The 26,194-nt window shown below is 41.2% G+C and overlaps 1 protein-coding gene across 2 annotated transcripts; it reads left to right on the forward strand.

Annotated features, from left to right (window-relative positions):
• The first annotated feature begins 203 nt into the window (after positions 1-203).
• nova1 (NOVA alternative splicing regulator 1) lies at positions 204-19,212 on the forward strand. 2 transcript variants are annotated; one of them, XM_046411423.1, is made up of 4 exons: positions 204-1,303; positions 8,090-8,233; positions 16,398-16,564; positions 16,934-19,212. In XM_046411423.1, the coding sequence occupies exons 1-4, from the start codon at positions 1,129-1,131 to the stop codon at positions 17,951-17,953; spliced, it is 1,506 nt and encodes a 501-aa protein (XP_046267379.1). In that variant the 5' UTR covers positions 204-1,128; the 3' UTR covers positions 17,954-19,212. The 2 variants fall into 2 exon arrangements, with proteins under 2 accessions (XP_046267379.1, XP_046267380.1); XM_046411424.1 differs by lacking the exon at positions 204-1,303 and adding an exon at positions 5,124-5,548.
• Positions 19,213-26,194: the final 6,982 nt, after the last annotated feature.

The following is a 26,194-nucleotide window of genomic DNA, read 5'->3' on the forward strand; positions in this document are numbered from 1 at the left end:
CACTTTTCGGTTCTATATAGCTGCTGTTTTGGATTTGACTTTGATGCTAAATTTCAGAATTTACTTTTAACAAGTCAACACAGAAACCAGTTGAGTGTGACGTAGTGTATCACTATGCTACAATATTATGATGTGATAACCATACTGTGATGGATGACTATTGGTGCTGATAAATAATCATCAGTAATGTAAACATAATGACTAAGTGGGTAAAGGCAGTATTAGAACAGTAAGTTCAGAAAATCACAACACTTTAATACAGCCTGCAAAATGAGGAGAATACAACACATGTTCATGATAATTATGATATCCTAATCCAAGGCGATACCTGCACTCACGTTAAGTCCAGATAACTTTGTCGGTGCTTGGTGTTATAATACTACAGATACTGCTGTTACTATCTTAGCTGAGATGTTTCATTTTGAGGTTCGTAAAAAAACAAACAAAAAAAACCCCAATTGAATAGAAAAGCAATGTAGTAATTTTTCACCGTTTTAAAAACAGATAGCGAGATGACAAGGAGAATCGCTTCCTTCACATCAAATGCATCTCTGCTTCAGTGGCCTCGTCTTTCGGCCGGTCAGTGGCACTGTAGTCCTCTCTGGAGCTCCCAAACTCTATTTCTCCCCTCTTGCACTACAAAGGCAACAATAACAACAGCTGCACTTATCACAGCGAGGACTCCACACAGAAACATGACGTGAAGATGACCTAGGAAAGCTGTTTTTTTTTTTCTTCCAGCGCCTTGCCTCTGCGAAGCTGTTCCACTTGTTTTAATGGCTGATAGGCTCTCCGACTGCTGTGTTGCGTTATTTTAAGGCGCGGGGTTGTTTTGCGCGTCAACAATAAGGATCATGCCGTTGGAGCGACGGCGAGCGCGTTAAATGAGCGCGTTTCACTCAATGGGATTTATATATTTAGCTCTGTGAGGGACGACCAGTAGAGCAGCGGAAAGAGGAGATCCTGGTCCCGGTCTTGTCTGACATTTTGATCTCTTTGAGACCGTTTCCAGCCCTCCAAAACTTGTCGTTCATATCACGGTGCGCGTTATCAGGCTATGTGGTAGTGAGGGCGCTGTGTGTTTGAAGGGGAATAGCACAAATTTATCTCCAGCTCCGGGCTGCAAAAATGATGATGGCCGGTGGTGGTGGAGCAGCCGTGGACCATAACGGGATATACTCAAATCCTAACCTTCACAGCCTGCAGCAGCCCCTCATGGAAGCTGATAATGCGGACTCCCGTAAACGACCGCTGGAAACTCCAGTGGAGGAGGCCGGCTGTACCAAGCGCACCAACACTGGAGGTAAGAGAGATTCACATCAAGAAGCAACCCATCCACCGTGTCCCCTCCAACTGAAGACAGTTCCTTTGCATGCAGGGATGGAAGTATAAGAGCCAAACACTGCCCTCACTACCACCACACTGCATGCAAACAAAGTACATGCAGCACCTGTGCAGCTGGCACTTCGTTATGCAGCGTGTTGCAGCAGGGAGAACAGGTAGCCTGACTGACTGACTGACTGACTGAGTGAGTGGCCTCCTCAGCTCAGGTCAGCTTTGAATTTGAACCCAGTCACCTCTGTGTTTCACATCTGGAGGTGCGCTTTGAAGTCTGGTTTGTGTGCCGAGGCTTTAGCATTACAAAGAAGTCTTCTCAGTAACTCTCAGTTCATCAGTGTTTGTACTGGAGGCGTTGTAGTCTAAGACAGGGATTCCCTCATGCTTTCCTTTACGGAGGCCAAAGATAAATTTGCATATTTTTTTTCCTGAGGCATTGGTGACAGATAATAGAAGTAGAAAGAGAAAACATGAGAGAAATGTCATTGCAGTTTCTTATTGTGAAACAGTAATGAAGTTAAACATCTTCTCGGGGCCCTTACAGTTTGGGAACATGTCACCTACAAGCCTTGGTACAGTACAAATATGTCTCCCTCTGACATGCTATCCTTTAGCTTTAAAATACCTTAATGGCCTCATCATCCTGAAGACAAGGTAGAAAGTGTCTGTTCAGCCTTTAAGGGAACCACTCTTTGATCCTGGACAGTTCAGTGTTGATTTGTGAGTGGTCTGGGAGCTCTTAGGGGAATATTCTTCTGCTCCACGGCTGAAAAAAATAAGAACAATGCAGATTTACAGCTCTCCTTACAAATGTTAAGGTGAGTTGATCTTGAAGCCAAATCTCAGCATCTGTTTGGTATTTTTGTTACACATGATTTTTGCCATAAAACTTTTAGTCTGGTTGAACTCCCGGTGGATGTGGGTGGTGTGCATGTTTACACATTGGTACATTTCTTGGGGGAAAAAAAGTGTTTTGTTCCATCTGTCCTTACATGGCAGTCTGAACTCATATTTAAATTGAAATATAATAGACTGGACTTGACTGGACATGTTATGAGCTGAGAGATGTTATGAAATGAGAGAGTAGTGAATAGGGTGGAGAGGACTACAGAGACACTGTAGCTCAGTTTTCAATAAAATGATCCTGATTTCTTTTTTCTTCTGGAGGAGAAATAGTTGTGGCCAATATAGAATCAACAAGGAGGTGCACACTTGCTTTATAACTCCTCAGTAAGATGTCGGAGTGCAGCGCTGAGGATGATGGCTGATTCAGTATGCCAGCCACTGTACATCTTATTTCAGCTTGTGACTGTTATGGTCTGCAGCTCATAGGGACTTAATGTTAATTAGACGTCCGTGGAGAACAGGCAGATTCTTCACCATATGTTACTGAAATTTGCTTTGTCTGTCTTTGTGTCCCAGACACACTGCCACTCGATGATAGCAGCATTATGTCCTATTCCAACAGCAAGAGTGTGTCTTTGCTGCACCTCACTGCACCCCAGAAATGTAATTTCAGCAAGACGCATAAGGACCCTTGTGCCTCCAGACAGTATTTTAGTGCAGATTCAGCTCCCAAGTGTCCTCCATTAGCACCCCTAAAATCACTGTAGAACAGAGAAGTCATATGGTGTTTCTGTTTCTCACCATTCAGTTGTAACACAGAGACTTCATCATGATTCCATCCAGGATGAATAGCTACACAGTGTGAAACTGTATTTGGGAAATCTTAATAAATACTAAAAATACATAATTTACACAGACAGCTCTAACTTTTTACTGCTGTCATTTCTATAACGGTATTGCACACCATTTTGCCACTAACTTCATGTTTTTTTGATGCATTTTTTTTTAATGCACAGCCTAAGTGTCTCACGTACCCTATTGCCCAGATGCCCCTATTTTGTATAGTATCAATATACATATATAAATTTTAGGATGCAAAATTTGTGTAACATAATGTTGTACTGTGTCGTGTTAATAATTTGTTGTGATAAGCTTAACCTTTTAATGCTGGACAATGACAAAAAAAGATGAACTGATATTCAGGCACAGTGCAAAAGCAGGCACATATCCACAGACCCTTTATTATGCTCACATTCAATGTATTTAGGCGTTCTCTCCAAAAAAAAATGACGTCTCTGTGGTACAAGTAAGCTTATCGTTGTCTCAAAGGTGTAAGCATATGCAGTGGCTCACCAAAATTAGATTTACAGAGGTGAAATGTCAGCCAATCTTGTGGTCATTCTGTGAGTGTTTAACTGGGAAGAAAAGCTGCAAATCTGGGAGATGACCGGGAGCACAGCACTACAGGCTGAGCTCAGGGACACAAGCTCCCTGACTGTATGCTGTATGTTCACATGAAATGCACATTAAGGCCACTTGTAAAGACTGCTCCATCAAACAGATGTTTCATTTAGTGCATTTTAACATCACCTCCAATTTTTGCATCATATATACGCATCATGTGTAACACTGCAAATTCACAGCCTTTCTTGCAGTAGTGGTAGACAGCCTGACAATCCTCAGTCATCCCTGTAATGACCAACCCCTCGACTACGTCTGATATTGATCACGTTATTCCTACCGAACTGATCATTAACATGACTGGCAGTTGCAACAAAGAGAAGAAAGCCTGTGCTCTTTCAAAGCTGAGCCCCTCGCTGTGCATTAAGAGCTGTGGACACTGAATGAGTGGAATTACTCCTCTTTTATCAGCAATGCCCTTCTCTCCTCAAAATGAAGATCTTTCATTCATTTCTCTTTCTAATTACCCATACTCTGAGCCCATGTTGCTGGCAAGCATGTGCCTTGCAAAAGGTTGCGTGGCTGAGGGATTAGGTATGATCTCGTAATGTTGCTAATGGAAAGGTTGGCACAGGAATGTGAGCATATTTTTTTATTTTTGGTGGGAAGGACACAGGTGCCCTTGCAGAGCGATGTGACGTGAGCGGACTGTGAATTTGCCAGGTGGCAGTGAAAGAGAGAATGAGAGAGAGCGATAGAAATGAAGACAGAGCAAAGCAGAGAGAAAAGGAGAGATAGATAGACTGTGAGAGGGAGTGAAGTCTACAGGGAGGCTGTGTCTATATACTACAGCATCCCTCAGTGAATGAGAATGGGAGAATTTTCTGGAAGGCATCCTTTCCAACACCAAACAGGCCACGATATTAGTGTTTGATTTGTGGATGAAAATAATAAGCAGCCAGGAGGAAAGATTTTTCCTTTCTTACAGGTTCCCTGGAAAGCACTAGTAAATGAAAGCGGACTGCATGTGTCCACACTCAGACACTTACACACATGCAGTTTTTACACACATTCAGTCACTTAAAATACCTCTCGGTGTAAGATTTATAGGCGTAGTGATTGGCTTCATCACCCCCCTCCACCATTCTGCGGCACTGCCATTTGCAATGGTTGATGAGCCCCTCCGCCCTCTCAAACATGGCCGTCTAAGGGATTGGGGGTGGGGGAAAGGAGGGAAGGAGGGTGGGTAGCGTAAGGCACGCTGTCTCAGATCACTCCTCCTCCACCTCCTTCATCATCTGCTTATGTTATCCATACACCTCTTCAGCCACTGTTGAAGGTCACTCTACATGCTTCCCCATTCACTGCTGAAGCCCGCTCCCCCAGCCACTTCACCTTTGTCACTTTCCACTAAAAAAAGTGAGTGAATGGACTGCCATACTTTATAGTGCTGCGTCAAAAGAGGCGGAGTAGGGGAGAAAATTCAATTTTTTGGGACTAGCATTGGGGGGTGGGGACATGACGTGCTGGAAGGAGGAGGCTACCCATTGGCCGAGCGAGGTGTCAGTCTTACGTGCTGCTGCAGACGGACAGGCCACTCGATGAATATGGATGAGAGCAGTGAAAAGGGTGATGCGGCAGGGAAGACCCCCCCCCCCTCAAACCGATGCAGGCTTGAACAATGCGTGCCGTCTTTCACTGAAAACACTGAGAGCCTGCATTAGCATTTTCTCAGACAATTGAGGCTCTGGCCAGCTGCAGGCATGGCTCGGATGCTGCGGTGAAATCTCTTTTTCTGCATCCACTGATGAATTAGACCTCGTGAAAAAGTCGACTGGCCGCATTCCTGAACACTACCGTTGCACCTATGCCTAGGCTAATGTTAAGATCCCCTTTAGAGATTGTGCCCCGGCATTGATGGCGATCTGACAGAGGACTTGAGAAGCAGCAGATCTCAGAATGGGTAAGCCTCAAACTCTTTTGTCTGACTTGTTGAATTTATCCATTACGCTAGGCTACAATTTCATACACCCAAATCTCATTTGGCCGTTATTGCTCATTTTTGCTCCATCGTCCTTGCTTCCTGTCAGCGGCAGGTTAGTCCATTAAAATGCAGAATGGGTACTTGGAAGGGTAGTGAGAAGGAGGGAGGACGGTCACAAGGCATTTCTTCCTGACCCACCCCCCTTGAGTGACTTAACTAAACACATTTGGCTCTGTGTCTCTCCTCCAAGCCATCCTTCCAGTATTGGGAGCAGGGGTTTGAACTAACACCCCACTGGCTCAGCTTCCCAGTGTGGCCCACTGCTCTTGTTCCCTGGCGGATTGCAGCAACAGATTGCCATGTTTACTCTACCACATGATGCCATTAAAACCTGTTACTGTGATCTGTGACACTAGGACAGAATTAATTATTGACTAATGACAGCAAACGTGGCTGTGAGGGCAATGGAGGGAATCTTAGTGGCTTCTTCTCCTGCTGGGTTTACTCTGGTTGAAGATGAGCAGAAAGTTACGCAGTGGGCTTTGGCTCGTCTGTCAACAACAGGTCTTTGCATTCAGCATTGTTCAATTTAAATTCTTTGTGTGGCTACGATATCAGATTTATTCTGATAGGACTGAGGGCTCTAAAGCTTTACAATGACTGTGTCAGACATGCATGATCTTTATTTTTCCCACCAAGGTCATTTTATTGCTATTCGTTGTGAGAAAAGCGGGGAGCTGACTGCAATATAGAATGAACATCTAAAGATAACACGACCCATAGAAGAAAATAGCATCTATTTTCTTTTAGGGTTTTCTCAGAAAAATACGTGTGTGTGTATGTGTGTGTGTATATATATATATACACACACACGTAAATTGTCAAATAAATTTTAGTTTAATGTCTGTGTTTTCAGGTAAATGTGAGTATAATATGTTCTGCGATTTTGGATTGTCTTCACAACCATTCAACTAAATCCAAAGTGAATTCCGTTAATAATCATGTCATTGTCTGTATATTTGTATATTGGTTATGGATGATGTGCACGAAAACAAGCCTGTGTCTGAATGGAACATGAGGGGCATATTAATGCAATAAGGAGAAGAGCTAACATCTAGGCTGTGAAATTCCTTAATGTCACAGTGCCATGTTCATTCACATCTGGATCTAATGAGTGCATTACTGAGGCAACAGGTTGGTCTCAGTGCAGGGCGGTCCACCTCCATCCATCCGTCTTTTCTCCCAACCATGCCAGTCAAGCTCCACATTTGATACCCCCCACAAAACACGGGACACAGTGACACGGTGACGGACCGTGTAACTTGCCGCCCGTGCTCGAAAATCTGTATCACACTACGCTTGAAAATGTATCAGAAATCTACAGAGATGGACAGTGCCTTTTTACATCTCTGCCCGCTTGAGTGACGTCACCCTTGAGGCAGCTGAAAAGAATCGAACATGACGTCATTGCATCGAAATCAGCATGCAGAGGAGATTATTTGTATCAGCGCTGTTTACCATGATGTCATCGATATAATATTTGGAATTCAGTGGGGAATCACAACCACATCTATAAATTTAATACGTGTGATGTATTGTTGGCAGATTCTTTAATTATGTTCAGGTCCATGCTCAATATGTGGTTGATTGCTTTTTGCTAGATTAGCGCACTCAATGTGATCAGGGTTTTCTTGGACGGATACTTTGCCTACTTTGGTGCTGATTAATTCCTAATTAGCATTGCAGGAAAAGCAACTTTCCCAACTGAAGGGGAGAAACATGTTTGACTTCCAATTCTATAACTGACGTGGTGTCAATCACTGACTGCTACAAGCCCCTGTAAGCCACAGAAGCCTCTTCCAAAATGGAGGAGATTTAGACCATCTTGGCAGCATAGCCTTTGAACAAATCTGTGGGATTGGTTCCCATATGTTCTTCTTACGTCTGTTAATCGAGAAGGATCACTCTGTAGTGGCATTCATGAACCGCATGGATAATGACTTCATGTGTCTGCATTTAGTCCTCTGCATGTAACTTTCTTCCACAGAAAAAACAAGCAACGCTGCGCATTCAGATTGAACTGTTGAGCAACACTCCTTTTATTCAAGTGTGGCTGATCAGTAACACTGGACCCGGCTTTGTATTTAGTCAGACGTTGCTATAACTCCTTGAAAACAGTTAAAATTAGACCTCTGCAAACTGGAAAGGAGGTCATCATTTACTCCACAAGAAATCTGGGACAGGACACAGAACATGTCACCGATCTCTGATAAAATGTGAATGCACTGAAAGTTATAGAGAACTCAAAAGCCAAAATTTTCTTTCTTTCATCAGGGAAATACAAACAAAAATATTGTTACTGCCTTTTTGCGTATATGTATGTCAAAGCTATATACTTCCATGGTGAAGTTTTGCTTGTTCAGGTTCTTGGGCACTGTTTAACATTATGGGGTATATGATGATGCACAGAGCTACTGTACGAGATGTGACCCTTTCCCACTTTGTGTATTTCTCCCCCAGAGGAGGGTGAGTACTTCCTGAAGGTGCTGATCCCCAGCTATGCAGCCGGCTCTATAATTGGCAAGGGCGGCCAGACCATCGTACAACTGCAGAAAGAGACGGGTGCCACCATTAAACTGTCCAAATCCAAAGACTTCTACCCAGGTAAGAATGGACACTCAGTAATTAAAACTGATGATCATAAAGCCTTATGAATATGTGAGAGGAGCTGTCTGAGGGAGCAATGCATGTGATACGTCCTTTTCTTTTGACTTCCCATGAGTAATTGCAGTCCATTTCAATCATGCACCAATCATAAACACTTTGAACTTGATTATCCTTATGTCCTTGAGGGACTAAACATGCTTGATCTCAGATGCAGCACTGATGTCTGCAGGCAATTTCAGCTTCAATTAAGTTGCAGTGTCTTAGCTAGCTGCGTTTTTTTCTTGGTTGCGTTTTATTTATTTATTTTACAGTATTCATCGTTTTGTGTCCATGCATTACAAGAACTGTCTCACTTGTCTAGAAAATTTTCATAGAACTGCTATTTTCCTCCTAAAAATTAGCACAAATTCTGTGATGCAGAGGACGCACACTGTACATCGAATCCATTAACTGATTGTCCAGTAGAGCCTAACACAAAAAAATGGCAATAAGGGAGGGACTCCCATGCAGCTCAGTGACCCTTATCACATGGAGGTCAAAGCGCGACTGTCTTATCCCCCAAACAGAAATGCTTGAGTTGTAGTGGAGTCTGGTTGTTTGTCCTTCATGCCTCAGAGGAGGCTTCAACCTGCTGAAAAATAACAGGTGCTGAGCGTCTCACTGCTTATTAGGCCCAGATGTTGTCTGTGAAAACTGATGCAAGCAAATAATCCCTGTGTAGCAGTATACTTTTTACTGTATATATATATATATATATATAGAACATATAATAACTTCTTTACACAGGAAGTCAGTATCAGTACACATGACCTATGAAATGTAAGTAGCATAAAATATGCATATGAGAAATACTAGAGATTTTATAGGAGTATAGGATTCTGTTCTCTGATTACTGTGAGCAGCTACTATAAAATAGTGATGACAGAGATGTGGCCTGTGACCTCTGAAATGTCAGCTGAAAAAGAGTCTTCAGATTATATAGAGCACAAAATATTGCTGAACAATGACCACAATATGGTTTGAATTTGACCTGTTCTGTTGGGCGTTGTATGTGATATACTGGACTGACTGAACTGTGGCAGAGAATTACTGAGCACTGGGAGAGAGGAAAAAAAGATGTGCTAGCAAATATTTTTCCTGTAATTTTTCTTCCACCATGTTTCTTTTAGCGATCATGAAAGGACGTGTGTTCAGGAAACACAGCTCGAAATTCTCTACGCACAAGGCCGCTTATGTTTAAGGGAATGGAGTATGGAGTATGGCTTCTTCATTGGAATAGGAACAAATGAAAGGAGTGATATGTATCCTTATTTCTCTCTTTGGATTGTGGATGTGTTCATAGGCCACCACCTGCTCTGCCCATCCCCCTACTCATTATCGTGATGAGTGAGAAGAGGAGTTCAGGGAGAGGGTGCTGGCAAGAATTTGATTGGGTGGTTGTTCTGGCCCACACAAGTAAAATGAAACGACTGCTACTGTACACTGCACAATAGCTTAGAAGTCAGCAGAGACTAAACCTTAAAAAAACAGTTGTATTAAGTATGGGCAGCTTGGTGAAGTTTGTAACAGTAACATATGGATGATAATAAAAGACATTCTGTCCTGAATTTTAAGTGGAAAGGATTTCAGTATGTCAGATGTATCAGTTACATTTAGTTTCATTGTTGAATCAGCTGCAGTTTAGGCTAATATATCATGCTAAAGCCATTACATACAGTTCACACCCTCATCTCACATCCTGTGGTGGACGGAGCATACTCAAACTACAGCACAATCGCACACTAGAGAAATCAAGGGACAACAACCGGTGCAGCCATTTTCTTCTGCAGTCCTCTGTGATAACTCAGTCTGAGACTCCCACCCACCTCACATCTCCCATTCGACAGTCTAAGACATGAGACCGTGAATTCAAAGGTTCTGATGGGAGCTGTACAACTGTGCCCTGCCGTAGTGGACTGAGATGGATGAGCAGAGATAGTGAAGGGTGTGGATGATGCATGATTGTATGCGAGCGAGGGGACAGGGGGGCAGGCCCAGAAATAGCCTGTTTCAATCTCTCTCTGTGGACATGACCCCTCTCCCAGCTGTACTCAAGCTGGGCCAACACACGCCAAGTTTCCTCTTTCCTCCTCCCCACTCACTGTTTCTCTCAGATTTGGTTCCTGGTAGTTGGGAGAGTTCAGGCCAGATAAGATGACATCATACTCCTGTTAAAATTTTGTTTGCATGCGTGCCTCCCTACACATCAGCACAGTTTTTGTTTTTATTGTTTGATTTGAACACATTTGAACTGTTGCGTGGCTGCATTACTCGAGCCCCCATAAAGGCAGCACGCTATGCATTCACCCACTCGTACTGTGCATTCAGCACATACACACACCGACTCACACCTACTTACACACATCCGCATATTTAAGCAGCTGCAGAGAGAGTCGTGGGAGTTCACGATTTGAACATAAACTTAGAAACAAAACTTCAAACCCTTTGCTTTGTGCAGCTGGCCTCTGGCCATGTACATGTATTGAGTTACTCTGTACAGCCCGAACAGATGAGGCCGCTGTGATGTCACACAGGGTGTATGTTTTCCATTATCTGATCATTAAAACATCAGTCACAATATGTGACCTCATACTAGAAAACACTTCTATATACATTAGAGTATAAGTTTAGGTATTTCCCTAAAAAGGAGTAAGGAAACTACACCAAAGGTACACTTTCAGTTGTATCTCCATATGCAGTATATATTCAGTAATGCTCCCTGTAGGACTTCTCTCAAGAAGGAAGGACAAATTGGACTCTTTTCTTTTTCCAGATTAATATTTGTGCCTCTTGTGAACAACAACATTTTCTGATGAAAGTTGGTCACCAGTATTGTTGTTACACTACGCTGTACACTGTAGTATTTTGAAGTATTGTTCTGCTTTAGGGTGCTAATGTTGTGTTGGAGAGTAAGTGTCTCTCTTTGCCCAATATGCAAGCACAATATTGGATGTGTCATTGTAATAGACAGCAACAAAACAGCTGCTGCATTTTTTTTTCTTTTTTTTTTTTGGAGTTGTCAAAGGTTAGTTGATTAAAGGGAAAGGCAGGCAAATGACCATCATCTGCCAGTGCTGAGTGTGGGCAGATCAAAATATGATGCACACAGAAATCAGTTTGAGGCTTCAACCACACACAGTTCTTTGCTGCCGGTTGAGACTCTGACTTTGCCAAAGTTGAATTCTGACATGTTAAGGTTAGAATATCAAGGTAAGCCAATCAGAAGTGGAAGCCAGGCAGAATAAGGTGAATCAGAGAAAGAGAAGGGAAAGTCTTTCCAAGAAAAAGCACCATAATAACACATCACAGCAGCAAAATGTGTGATTTAGCACTGAGCTAGTTAACATGACCAAAGAACATAAAACTCACAGGTGAAATGTAAGGTTATTTGCTGAATCTTAGTTCAGGGAAGCTGCTATTAACTTTATTACAAAGCAGTTATGACGCTATCAAATCAACAGATTTTAGTGGACTGCTAAGGTGGACTATGTGTTTTTTACTTACCACTAGCTTACATCATACAAAAGAACCCACTGACTCACAGAAAGCAAAGCATAGACTGTTTAAAATAACTGTAACAAACTTGCACCATATTAGATAGATGGTTGTGACTGGCCCGTCACAAACCAGGGTGGAGGGAAATCCATCTGAACGGGAGGGGGCCCAGATATATCTGTTTGAGCAAATGAAACTTGAGCTTGCAGATTTGGCTGGTTCCCTGGCTAACAAATAGCCAGCCCTTTAAAAACATATTGATTAATAAGGAAATTCAAGAAGTGAGGACTAGGCATTTATGAGGAGTCTGTAGGTAGAGATGAACTATTTTCTGCTTCTGTTCTCCTGCCCACTAATGAAACACATTTACTATGTTGCCAGATATTTGCTTTGTAGGCTTCAATTGTGGATGTCAGTTAAGTATTGAGTAATGCCGGCAATACACAGCAAATAAATCACTATTTTGAATACACAAAAAGTTAGGCTTCACCACCATGGGAAAAAATAAAAGAAGACATTTCCAGAATTTCTGGAAATTTAATTAATTTATAATTAAACTTTGTCTAGCTCCTGGATTTATGTTGTACTTGCATCATGGTACATGGAGTTCATCAACAATACTGCCAGAAATCTGGCATTTATAATCTGCAAATGTTGGCCTTTGCCACAGTTAGCATTAGTATGGAACTGAACTTGCTGCTTCGAACAGCAGTACGTCCTCTCATGAAACTGGAGGACAGTGTCATGCAGCCCCCAGATTTTCAGTTCACATCTTGTTTTCAGTTGTGTCTGCTTCTCAAGCCTCTCTAATATTTGATTTTTTTGATGTATTCAGTTCTGTTTTTCTGATATGTATGTTTAAGTGTTCATCAGTTTTTGAAAGGAGTCCGAAGCAAAGTAAAGCAAAGTAAAATCCTTGGTGTATTTTAGTGATCCTTCATTACCGCAGTCCTGAAAGCTGCTGTGTCTTATTCCAAAAGGTACCAGGACCAGCTGCACGACCAATTAAAGAATTAATGTAATTTAATGGCATATTTGACTCTTTGTGGGTGGTGAAGTGGTTAGCACTGTCATCTCACAGCAAGAGGGTTCCAGGTTTGAATCCCGGTCTGGGCCCTTCTATGTGGAGTTTGCATGTTCTCCCTGTGCCTGTGTGGGTTTTCTCCGGGTACTCCGGCTTCCTCCCACAATCCCAAAAACATGCACATTAGATTCATTGGCTACTCTGCATTGCCCCTAGGTGTGAGTGTGAGAGTGTGTGGTTGTCTGTCTGTGTGTGTCAGCCCTGCATTTGACTTGCAACCGCTCCAGGGTGTACCCTCCCTCTCGCCCGTAGTCAGCTGGGATAGGCTCCAGCCCCCCCGTGACCCTGACGGATAAGCGGTATAGAAAATGGATGGATGGACTCTTTGTCTTTGAAAAAGTCTGTAACAAGCATGGTGTGTTTGCTATGTTTTTTCAAAGAGGGCAACAGGGAGTGCTGGGAACTTCTGGGAAGTGTGTGATGTAATGTAAAAGTTGTCCAAGAAACTGTTCCTGATTTACTGATATAAATGCTATTCTACAAAAGATCCCCACATTTCAGTGTGAACATTTTAGAATAGCATGCCATATGGCAACAACGTGATATGATGAATATATTCAGCACTGGGATTTCCAACAAAAACATTCCAGCTCAATTTGTAGTGTGAATAATTACTTTAAAAATCTGTCGACGTGATGACTATAATTATGGGTGATACTTAATGTGTGGCGTGGCAACAGTCTGAATAAATCAGACAGAGGATTTGGACAAGCTAACGCAGGGGCAGATTCTCGTCACAAAAAAGCTCAGGCAATAATGCAGAAGTACTGAGACTTTCTTCCTTCAGGATCAAGACAGATGACCTGAGAGTCATTGCTCTCAGAGGGAAAGCTGAAGGCTGAGATGTGTGCTCTCCTGGGCACTGACATATTTTTCTCCCTTCCTGCCAACAAGAGGACGAGTTAACTTTTTCTGCAGCTCAAACTCCAGAGTTTTTATCATGAAGTTTGTCAGCCTCAAAGAGAGAACAAAAAGTAAATGAGTGATGCAGGTAAATTGAGTCAAGTGAAAATGCAAAATGCAGCTAGTTTAATTTTCTGTTTTAGTGTCTTATCAGGGACAAAAGCTGTAGTCATATATTGTGGTATTTTGCTTTAGGATAAACTGACCTGGAAGCCTTTCCTGATGCAGAGATAATTAAATAGAAGCTGCTTTAAGCAAAGTAGAAGGACTTTCTCACCCAGTGATGAATGTTGGAAAAGTGGTGAAAAAGCAATGATTACTCAAGGCATTATGTCTTCTAAGGATGTGTTGCATCACTCAAGATGACCTAGTTTATCACTGGAAGAAGATTGTTCAGTCTAAATAAATCCCAATAAGTCAGAACGAGACCATTGTCTGTATGCCACAATTTTTTTATATTAACCTCCAGTGTAATTTGGTCTTTCAACTTCCAACTTCCTCGTGTTTTATATTTTTTATTTATTAATCCCAAGCTGGGAAATTACTTCTCTGCATTTGACCCATCACTGACTGATGATGCAACATGCAACATGCAGTGAAACACACAGGAGCACTGGGCTCTGCTTTGGGAGCAAATGGGGGGAGGCGGTTAAGTTCCTTGCTGAAGGGCACATCAATTACATTAGTAATTATTAGAATTATTAGTCACTCCACCACACCCAAGTTTTTTTGCCAGTCCGGGGTGGAATCGAACCGGCAAACCTCCAGTCACAAGGCACTCCTCTCTCTCTCTCTCTCTCTCTCTCTCTCTCTCTCTCTCTCTCTCTCTCTCTCTCTCTATCTATCTACCGTATATATGTATATATATATATATACACAGTGCTCCATTTCACACACAAATTCATTTTACCATCATATTCACCATTAATAGAAAGCATGGAAAATAAGAGGAAATAGAAAATAACATTGTTTATCTCATTCATTTTCAAACCACTGACCCTGGATTTTAGGTCTTTTGAAAATGTCCACTGCAGTCACTGCTTCAAAATCTCCATACATATGATTCATATAATGAATTGTATCTGTTGTCATTTTGAAATGTTGGGAATAATGTTTTATTTCAATTTCAATTTATTTATATAGCACCTTATACAATCAAAATTGTCTCTAGATGCTTTACAGAGACCCAGAACCTGAACCCCCGAGCAAGCATGATGAATATAAAACATAAAGATAATATAAAGATCTGCAACAGGTGAAGTGTTTGTATTCACAGGCTTAAGTCAATAACTTTGTCACTCCAAGAATGACAGGCAGGTGCACAATAACACCAACTGTTTGCCAGCTGTGCCTCTGTCCAGTTTTCTAAGAGATTTCATTTGTAGCTCATTTGTCTTTCAGCAGGATTTGAAATGGAGCTGAGTTGTATACAAGAGGATATTGTTGTACATTTGTACTACTTTGGTACAAATGCTAGTAGTCAGTATTGTTGTACTTACGAACAGTACTTGCGTAAATGTACTTTGTACTGTCATTTTCCAGTTTCCAGTCACTCAGAAATAGGGCCAAATGTGTGGGACTTGCATGTCCAAAAGTTAAATGTAAATGTGCATTATGTTGTATTATATATCTATCATTAGCAATTTAACTAAGAAACTAAGGAAATAATGTCAATTGCAAGTTAGATGCCCTTTTCCTCGTTTTGCTTTCTTGATATGCTTGAACTGACTATTTTAAATCCATTATTAGATTTATGGCATAAAGCCAGTCAGTTTAACTTTGGCTAATTTCCCTGGATTTATTTTAGGGTTACCAAAGTGCTGATGCAGATGTGTGTGCCACTCAGTCTTGTAATTTCAAAATTCACTTGATGAAGAGATGGGCGTGACAATGATGAAGTAGAGCAGCACTTTTTAGACATAAGATTAACAACGAACTTTACATTGGGGATTAGAATTTTTATATTTTTTGGGAATTAGACCCTTTCCCCACACTAAAATGTGATAGTGATAAAAAGCAATATTTAGATTTATGCTGTCTGTTAGGTCATCCAAGAAAAGAGACCTTTCATATTTGCTTCCACCAAAGAACAGTGGAATGTTCATGAGAGCAAGGCAGAAAGGTTAACACAAAAGGGATAGTGTTTTAAAAATCATGCAAGCAAGTATAAAGGACTCGCTGTTGCATCACCTGTTTCCACGGCTCGGCCCCTTTACCATGGCAACGGAATGCCGGTTGGGTTGTCAGTGTGGGTGTAGAAAGAAGCCTGGAGGAGGAACAAGTGTGTGTTTAGTCTATTAGAGCTGCAAGGCAAGGACAGACTCAGTACTACAGCACTGAAAGAGTTACATCATTGAAGAGGAATCCTCCCCCCCCCCGTGGCTCGCTAAGCAAGCATGGTTCTTTCTTTCAGCTGTTTCTCTGTTGATTGTGTAAATGGAAAAGGCAGGGAATAGCTTAGTAATTGGGTCTCTTTGAGAAATGTCAAGGAACATTTTTCGTTGCCAAGGCATCTTAATATATAATGTAGATTTTAGTAGAGCCGATTGCAAATCCCTCAAATCTGCTTGCCAAGTATCCACTCAGAGCACATTACAACTGATTACTTTTGTTTGTCCCTTTCTTCCTCTCTCATCACAGGAACAACAGAACGTGTCTGTCTGATACAGGGTACAGTCGAAGCCCTCAATGGTGTCCACAACTTTATTGCAGAGAAAGTCCGCGAGATGCCCCAGAGTGCCCAGAAACCCGAACCAGTCAGCATACTGCAGCCTCAGACCACTGTCAACCCTGACCGTGTTAAACAGGTGAGATACTGTACAGCCAGTAGGGTCATGAGGGTGTGTGGTCACTATGTGGTAAGAACAGTTCACTTCCAGGACACCTTGTTTATTAGTCACCAGTCTTAGTTGTTCTCTGGGCCATGACCCACAGTCTGGTAGGGTCAGGAAAATGTGAGGGTATGTGGTTATTTTTACCTACAGTCTTTCATAGCTAGACAGAGCCATGTGGCAGCTGCAGCCTAAACCCCTGGGATTAACAAATCGCTGAGTAAAGCGGGGGCTGGTGTAGTACTCTAACTCAGTGAGAGATAGCTCTCTTTCTGTCAGCCATATATGCTGTCAAGTTGTTTTTGTTACCTCTTATTGCTACTTGAATCTTTCTGATTCTTACAGGCCAAGTTGATCGTGCCCAATAGCACAGCTGGGCTCATCATTGGAAAGGGTGGAGCCACAGTGAAGGCAGTGATGGAGCAGTCAGGGGCTTGGGTGCAGCTTTCCCAGAAGCCAGATGGCATCAACCTGCAGGAGCGAGTGGTAACCATCAGTGGGGAGCCTGAGCAGAACCGCAAAGCTGTGGAAATCATAGTACAGAAGATCCAGGAGGACCCTCAGAGCAGCAGCTGCCTCAACATCAGCTATTCCAATGTCTCCGGCCCAGTGGCCAACTCCAACCCCACCGGCTCCCCCTACGCTAATACGGCCGAGGTGCTGCCCAATGCAGCCGCGGCAGCTGCCACTGCCTCCAGCCTTCTGGGCCAGGCCGGCTTGACGGGAATGGGCGCCTTTCCTGCCGCCATGTCCAGCTTCTCTGGCAATGATCTGCTGGCCATCACCTCAGCACTCAATACACTGGCCAGCTACGGCTACAACACTAACACCCTGGGCCTGGGCCTCAACCCTGCAGCTGCTTCTGGGGTCCTTGCTGCAGTAGCCGCCAGCGCTAACCCGGCTGCCGCTGCTGCAGCTAACCTACTGGCCTCCTATGCTAGCGATGCCTCCAGCAGTGCTGGCCACCCTGCTACAGGCCTTGGGGGGTTCTCCCTGGGTTCTCTAGCAGCTGCTACAGGGGCTTCCAATGGTTACCTAAATGCTTCATCCCCACTGATGGCCTCCTCCCTACTGGCAACAGAGAAGCTGGCAGATGGGGCCAAGGACGTGGTTGAAATTGCTGTGCCCGAGAATCTAGTTGGTGCCATTTTGGGGAAAGGAGGGAAAACGCTGGTAGAGTACCAGGAGCTAACAGGAGCCCGCATCCAGATCTCTAAAAAGGGCGAGTTCATTCCTGGTACTCGGAACCGTAAAGTTACCATAACAGGGTCGCCAGCCGCTACGCAAGCAGCGCAGTATCTGATCAGCCAGCGGATCACTTACGAGCAGGGCGTGCGTGCTACCAACCCACAAAAGGTGGGCTAAAAGGAAAAAGAGGAAAGAAGGAAAGGATGAAGACAGAGATAGAAGGGAATTGAGAGGGTCACAATGAATATGAAAAAAGAAAAGTCCAAATATCTGTTCAATATATCAGTATCAAATGAGAGAATCATAAAGGAGGAGGTGGGGGAGACAACCAAGATAAGTGTGTGTGATATGTGAATGTGTTTTTAGGACTGACGTCCTGATGTTTTTTAAAAGTTTGTGTCGAGTCCTTTTGACGATGGTGATCAGAGTAAGGTGAACTGGTCCACTGCCAAGCTGCAGATTCAAGGGTGAGGCTGCAGGGTTTCACCCTCCTCCAAAACCTCATAGCTGTTTTGTTTTCTTTTTTCTCTTTGGGTTTTGTTGGTTTTAATTTCAGTTGCAAACCTCAGCTCCCGGTGAGTTGAGCATGTCACATGAAGTTCCAGCCAGCTGATAGAGCTGTTTTCTAAACCTTGTTCTTTGTATACAATGCACAAGGCATTGTTAACAGGGGAGAGGTTTTATGACAAGCACCTGAGGTCATCTCTATCTATAGGGAAGCAATCTGAGTATAATTTCTTTAAAGAAATCATATCTATGTTGACATATGTTGGATTCTGGCTCATATCATATAATTGAAGTTTCTAAATTTGGGTATTTTTTATTTTCATATTTCGTTTATTTATTGACATGGTCTCATTCAAACACAAATAGATTATTTAAACCTGTGAATACAGGTTGATCTGAATGTAAAAACAATATTAGCCTATTTTTTATTTACAGGGATCAAATATTGTGTTGCAGTGAAAGAAATGTATAACTCAAACCCGGTCTGAACTTCACTGTTGCTGTCTGCAAGTATAGTTCAGGGGTTAAATAATCAATGTGAGAGGATAGAGGAGACACACAGGAATGTATAAATATATTTTACATGAACATACATAGATAATGCTCCCACAAACCCACAAACACTGAAACATATTTGCATATTCAGTCACAGCTACAAACACACAGAAATATGTTGTTCTTTAACCCGTTCTTGGTGCTATAGGATTAGGTTTATATCTCCTTTACCATGAAATCAGAATCTCTCTGGCGACTATTCTCTTTACGTGATGTAAAAATGCTGATGTGTCATCCAGCCATTAATAGCCCATCAGATCTGACCCACCCTCTCACCTAAAGAAAAAGGACTGATTTCAGCATTTCACGATGAAAAGCAATCCAGTCTTAATATTTCATCCTCACTCCCAATGCCTTTTTTTAATTTTTTTTTTTTTTTTGGAAAAAAAAGAAATTGGCCATACTCAAGATTTAACCTGACAATGTTTTTGCCTTAGCCATTTGTAACTCCCAAGGACTTAACTTAAAGCTCAGACTACGTTGGAGCAATGTCTAACCAGTTCAGTTCGCAAAAAGAACAAAGCACTACAAAAGCATTTTGATAAGAAAAACTGTATGAACCAATATCTGTGAACAAAGATACTATTGCCTTTACATTAAGGGTACCAAATATTCAAGAGACACACACTAATAAAAGGGAAGTAGAATGACACTTGAAAAGAAGGTTTGGACTCACATTTTCTGTGAGCCATCCTTCCCAATTTGCATCAAGACAAAAAAAAAAAAAGAAAAAAAAAAGGAAACGATTTTGCAGTTCATCCAGGCAGCCTGTTATCGTTCCCAAAATGCTCACTAACTTCGGGTGGAGCATGTAGTAAAACATAAAATGTTTTGGCATCATTGTCTTTTATGGGCAATTGTTTGTCTAATGCAGGGAGGCTAATTGTCTAGAGCACTCGAAGATTACCTTGGCCTCCTTCTGTGCTGCTATCCATGGTGTTCATCCTGAGTACACTGGGTCTCTGAAGACTGCACTGTGAGACATTAAGAACACAATGTAAAGCGTGTCTGTCCCCGCTGGGATGTGAGTATATTTTAATGTGCACATATATGTCACACACACAAGACCTACCAATACTGACAGAAGGGATATCTCCACAAGAGCATTTATACTCCAGCGTCTTGTGACGTGTCTGTTTACCAATGCACTGCACTTAAATTAGCGGAAGTTTTCTGATCAAATTGTTCCCACCACATTTTCCTGCACTGTATTCTCCAGTCCTATTACGTCCCCGCTCTAAAGACATCTTTCAAGTGTCCCCATCAACCCAAGCTCTATGATCAGCTTCCTGAATGCACGGCTGTGAGGGTTGGTGCTGAGTGGTGTCCAAGAAAATCAAAACCACTCTTGTTTTTTTTTTTTTTTTTCTTTTTTCTTTTTTCATTTTTTTGTTTGTTTGTTTGTTTTTGGGAGGGGGGTATTTAAGAATAGCCTTTTCATTTTCACAATTCATGTTTGAAAGTAAATGGATTTGAAAGTGTTTAAAACAACTCTTTGTGTCTGAACATTACACGTGGCTATTGCAACAGTGAGCCTTTCTTCCTAACTGAAATCTTTCCTTTGTCTTCTGGAAGGCTTCACAGTCATCCGTAACTACAATCTGGCCACAAATGAAATCATAGCATAAGATAACTTTTTACTGCCCGAGATTTTAGCATATAATAAGATACAAGCACAAAACAAGGGGATGTTTTATCAATGCAACTGGACTGCTTGACTGCAGAGAGCTCTCCTAAGCTCTCTGATCTATACTTTGTGCCAAATAGTATTTCTCTCTGCCCTTCATTAACTTTCCTCTTTCTCTCAACATTTTATTCCCCTGCATGTTGCTGTTTCTCACTCTCCTGAGATTCCTCCTGTGTCCTAATCCCTGTCTGTGCTTCTTCCTTCACTTTGCTCTCCCCCTCTTTCTCCTTCCTCCTGTCTTGTCTTCTCATGGGCGGTGTGCTGGGTGTGCTGCTGGTGGGAGTTATGCACTATAGGTCATAAGGGTATGAAAATATTTTCCCAGGCCGTGGAGTTCACAAGGCTAAAATGCACAGAAAGCACCTGCCTCCAAAACTGTGACACCCACAAGACCAACCAGCAATGTTAGTTCAAAGTATCAAATTCCCTCTATAAGAAGAACAAGTAGGATTTAGAACAGTTTAGACCATGAACTATGGCCTTTTAAGGGAAGAGAAAGTGTTATTTTTTTCTTCCAAAGAAGGCAAATCTTGGTTGACTAAATATTCATGTGTTGGCTGAACAAACTTAACTCAAGTTTCGGCCTTTTAAACAAAGCATAGTAAGGAAAGAATGCATAAGATAGAGAGAGTAAGGTGGAAACTTGTTCGTGACCTCAAGCCGAAAAAATGACATCCTTTATGCATATCCTCTTATCTGAAAATGACTAGAATTCATTTCTGTGGAATACAATATGTCATGTCATATGATCTATATGTACTTTATTGTAGCTATTCTAGTTTGTAGTCCAAATGCAGTCCAGCGTTGTCAATACAATGTGAACTATGTTATATTCGTGTGGATGATGAGAGTGCCAACTAAGCCTGATTAAGATTAGCTTCGCGATTTGTTTGTGCATTATGATGACTCATCATCATCCGGTGGTGTCCATATTTCTGTCATTGATGATTTAGTTTGACAGTAAGAAAATGTAAAGAATATTGGAAGCAATATAGTAGCATGTTGTCCTGTTTTGTGTTTTATGTCTGTTGTATGAACCTTTGAAATTACTAAGATTTTGAATGAATAGGTTTACATGTACTTTTTGTAAGTTATGAAAATGCTGCTATTTGATAAGTAAACTATACAAAATATTTTAGTTGAAAAGATGTCTGGTCTGTTGATTAGAAACATGCTCTAAAAGGCTGGAGCATAAAACGAGGTGTATAGAATACTATACAGTATTGGTAAGTTAGTAAAAGTAATAATAGACTCCATAGTACAACCTGTGCCAAACTAGACCTCCGCAGCTTCTGAAATTGTAGATGTGCGATCAAATGTTAGATATCAATAACTTGTTTAGAAGTGCTGATCAAGTGCCAATCAAACACTGTCTTTTAAGTTAAGAAAAGATAATCAAATACATTATTTAAGAAAACAAAGGACAAAGAACTTTTTGTGCATTGTTTTATCCCATAGGTACATAGAGTAAGAGTTAAAGATTGTGATTTTTATGGATCCATGTTGTTTTACACTCCATGCATCCCTTGTGTGTTTGTTTGACCTGTGGCTTAAGTACTGCTGTCTCACAAAATGTCTCTATAGGCCAGCATGGACTAAGCATAACATGTTATAAGCATTCATAACATACCATTAACAATCAAAAATGTGTTTGTGGAGTTAGGTGTTATCTTTTTGCACGTCTTCTATTGCATGGTATCAAAGTAAATTATGGAGGAAAAAAAATTACAAAAATTTGCGAGGTTGTCTCGCAACATTCAAAGGCATAACACTGCATGCAGTCAAATGTAAAGCACTTAAGTTTACTCGCCTCATGTTGAAGAACTTGTTTTTTTGTTTTTTTTTTTATGTCGTGAGTTGGGAGGGAGTTCATTATTGTCATGTTGGCCCAAAAAAAACAAAAAAAGACACACACATACAAACACACGCACATCTCAGACCCAATTCTCATCAATGAAGTTCATCTCTCTGCATATCATCAGAGAAGACATTTTAATTTTTAGGTACAGTGAGGAGTATTAAAATGTGAAACAAGCAAACGTGAAAATGTTATTCAGTGCATTGGCTCCTTGTGTTTTGCTTTTTTTTTAGGATATCAGGCACTCATTTCTTTTACAAACAGGTTGAACCTCATATAACCTGTCCCATAATGTTTTTAGTTTTTTATGTCACAGCTTCAAAGCCCAGATCTAATCTATGAATGTACCCATTTACTCTTTTTTTTGTCGTTGTTTTTTGTTTTTAATTTATGTCGAATGTCTTTAATGTAAATTCAGGGCAGGAATGTCAGATACATGTAGAGTTAATATCTATGTCAATAACAGATTTCAGCTATAGTCAGGTAGGCCTCTCACGGCCATAGTCATGATCCAGATATGTTTTAACACAACTTCCGATTCGCTGTCAACATTATCTTGTTTGTTTGGTGTTGCATAAATGCACTTTACTGATCAGTGGGTCATATTGGGTGTGAAATGAAGCAAACCATGTTGGCTTTCAATAGTTTTTTTTGTTTGTTTGTTTGTTTTTGCCATTCTTTGCTGTTGCTCTGATGTTTCTTTTATTTGTTTATTCCCAAATCCCGTTGGGTCTTATGAATGATGGAAAGGGCTGGAGTCACAGACAAAATAGAGAAGTAGCACCTGTTTCCTCACTTGAAGGCTTCTCCTTCACATTCCCTTCAGCAGAGGTTTGTGTCAATCACTGAGTGCTTTGTTTTTAACCAGCACGAGAAACCAGGGGCGATCTGTACACTTTTGCATCCTGTTTTTGCTTTAAATTACAAATTAGAATACGGCTTTCAGTTCTCCAGCGAATTGGGATCGAAGCATTGGGCTGAAGGTACTGAGGGATGCAAGCTCAAGGTCTGGCTCTTATGATGAACAGTCAGATCGGCACCAGCAAAATGAAGATTGCCTCTGCCACCTCAACATGATAAAAATCACAGAGGAAACCTATCAGACTTTGAGTGGCCTAGTTACATAATTGATATTTTGTGGTACGAATCCCTGTCATTGCATTTACTGCTTCACATTTGAATACCAAACGAGTTACAGTATCATTCCAAAAGTTTTTATGTTTGTTTTTATTTTCACCCCAAATGTATCCTGGACGTTCATCCGCCCCCCCCCACGGAGCCCTTCTGCAGGAAGGGTAGGACTGGTTTTAAAAGCTACAAACTGGCTAAGGCTGCTTGCTCCTCTCTTACAACCTCTTCTCACTGAGTCTCACTCACTCAGCCCACACAATATCACGATTTCATCACACTGAGCACCTGCTACTGTGTCCGCCCTTTAAACGGATTAAGGTATTTCTGAGCCCTTTCGTCTGAGAAAACACAGGATTCTTTGCCAACCAGATATGAGGCCATTTTTGTCTTTGACCCTCTGAACCTCCCATGAACTTGGTTGACCTTCTCCATCCCCAAGAACTCATGTATGTGTTGGATATTTTACACCACTTTTACTGTTAAACTCTGCGAGACTGTTCTTTTGTTTTTTTCTGGTTATCTGGACAATTCTGCAGGGTTGATCGCTTTGCTTAAGTGTAAACTGAAGAAAGCATGCCAGTACCTTGCAACCATTTTCATGTCATTGTAAATTTTCTTTTGGGAGCTTGGTTTTGCTTCGTTTAACCTCTGTTCTGTCCATCTCAGAAAAAAAATGGACTGACAGCATAAGATCAAATATTCCAACCTAAGAAAAGTGATGTTGTCAATTGGGTGCATTTCTCTTTGATACTAATGACAGCAGTTCTGTCTTTCATTTGTGACGAGGAGAATCTGTGAAAGTCCACAGTGTTAACTACCTAAAGGGCTTTCTAGGACAGCATTTGTATGTCTTTTAAAATGAAAATGTTCACTGAGTATATTGAGAAATGAAAGGAAAATGTCTTCTTGTGCCATTTTAGAAAAAGTGTGAAAGCTTTCTGTGGCAAATATTGTCAGCAAGAGTGCCAAATAATTCCATACTGAGCCAAAAGGCAGCCAGCCTACATAACTAAATGTTAGATCACTGGAATGGTTACGTCCCATTTCCACTCCCCTTGAAAAACATCACCCTAATTGTAGGACGTTTGAGCTCATGTGCCATTATTGTTATGCTGCCAGTCTGTTTTCTGCTTTTGTCAGAGAAACATCTCAGAAGCAGTATATTTTCTAAATGATACACTGTTGATAAAACGACAACAGCTACTACGGTGAGGGAATGAGAGGATTTTAAAAGTGTCATTGTTTTTATTATTAGTTTATTTGAACATTATTCATTAATAGATTTAACGGTAATGACTATTTAATGTAACTGTAGTACTGTGTTTGTAAAAGAAATTCAGTGAGTTGTGTTTTATGACTCGTGGACTACCAGTGAAGTCAGCATTTCAGTGTTAATAATTGAATTGTTTTTTAAAGATTATTTTTGCGACGGCAACAAAGAGTCATTATAAATGTTCATTTTAACATCACTTGTCTTCTGTTCCTTTTATTCTCCACCTTGTCCCTCCACTCTGTCTCTCTTGAGTGAAAGGTTGAGTGTTTATATAATTGCAACCAACACGTTCTATGAATAGGTTGATTTCTGGAGTGCTGAATCTGAGCACATATTAAATGTGAACAATGGCAGTGTTTACACAGACACAATGCTCACGTAATTAGGAATCAGATGAAGATGAAACAATTATGTGGTGAAAAGCAGCATAAATTTCACACTTGATTTACATGAATTTATTTGATGGTTGGTTTGTTTACTGAGGGCAGAGTGTTAGATCATGGATACTACATTTAGAACCTCATTATGTTGTTCAGCTCAAAAATCTTATTTTGTTACTTCATAGTGGCAGCGACTTGGGTCAGAGCCCGTCAACAAACATTTTCTTTCATTTAGTTAAGGATCAAAGCATCAAATGTTTGTCTTCTGTGATCACACTTTCAACACAGACAGTTTCACTGAAAAATAAATTGAAAGATTATGGGATTTTACTGGCCAAGGCTAGTCCACTATTTTTACTCCAATATGTTCAGCACATATACACACAGGTGTTTTAATTTACTCTGCCTGATTAAATGGGTGGGTACGAAATACTGATAAAAAGTATTACAAAGACACTGATGAAGATAAGTTATGCCCTCAGGAGAGCTGAGGTGTCAGTCAATCACAGTCTGTACTATTGTTGTGTATCGGCAAAAATCTGTCGATACAATACGTCCCACGATACAAAGTTCAACATGATGTCAAACTGTACAGTATCACAGTGTGGGGTACAGGGCTTAATTCTTCTGTCATAGCTGACAATGTTATGATGACTTGGAAGAGTCAAACAGGCGAAGACAGATTATGGTGCTGCCATCTAGCTGTTGGAGGTTCAAATACAACACAAAATGGACACTGCTACAAATCTTTCCATGTAAACTATTACGGTAATTAAAAAGCAATAGTGTTTTTGAGAATCAGAAGCATCACAAAACTTATGTGTTACAATGCATATTTTCTTACATGCCTAGTCTGTGCACACCTACTGTTCCTGAGAAGAGGTCTAATTGTGTGCATAAACCGTTGCAGGGCTGATATTAAGTTACTTTAAACGTAGCCAAAACAGAGATGAAATAACGTTGCACTAAACACAAAGTTTTTAGACAATTTTCTTTAGTTTGCTTATGCTTTATTAACCAAATTAAT

This window comes from Scatophagus argus, chromosome 14 (assembly GCF_020382885.2).
Source record: "Scatophagus argus isolate fScaArg1 chromosome 14, fScaArg1.pri, whole genome shotgun sequence".
Taxonomy (NCBI): domain Eukaryota; kingdom Metazoa; phylum Chordata; class Actinopteri; family Scatophagidae; genus Scatophagus; species Scatophagus argus.

Coding starts and splice junctions, on each gene's coding strand:
- nova1 (XM_046411423.1), top strand. CDS start 1,129: ATGATGATGGCCGGTGGTGGTGGAGCAGCCGTGGACCATAACGGGATA. Junction 8,234..16,397: donor ATCCAAAGACTTCTACCCAG/GTAAGAATGGAC, acceptor CTCTCATCACAG/GAACAACAGAACGTGTCTGT. Junction 16,565..16,933: donor ACCCTGACCGTGTTAAACAG/GTGAGATACTGT, acceptor TGATTCTTACAG/GCCAAGTTGATCGTGCCCAA.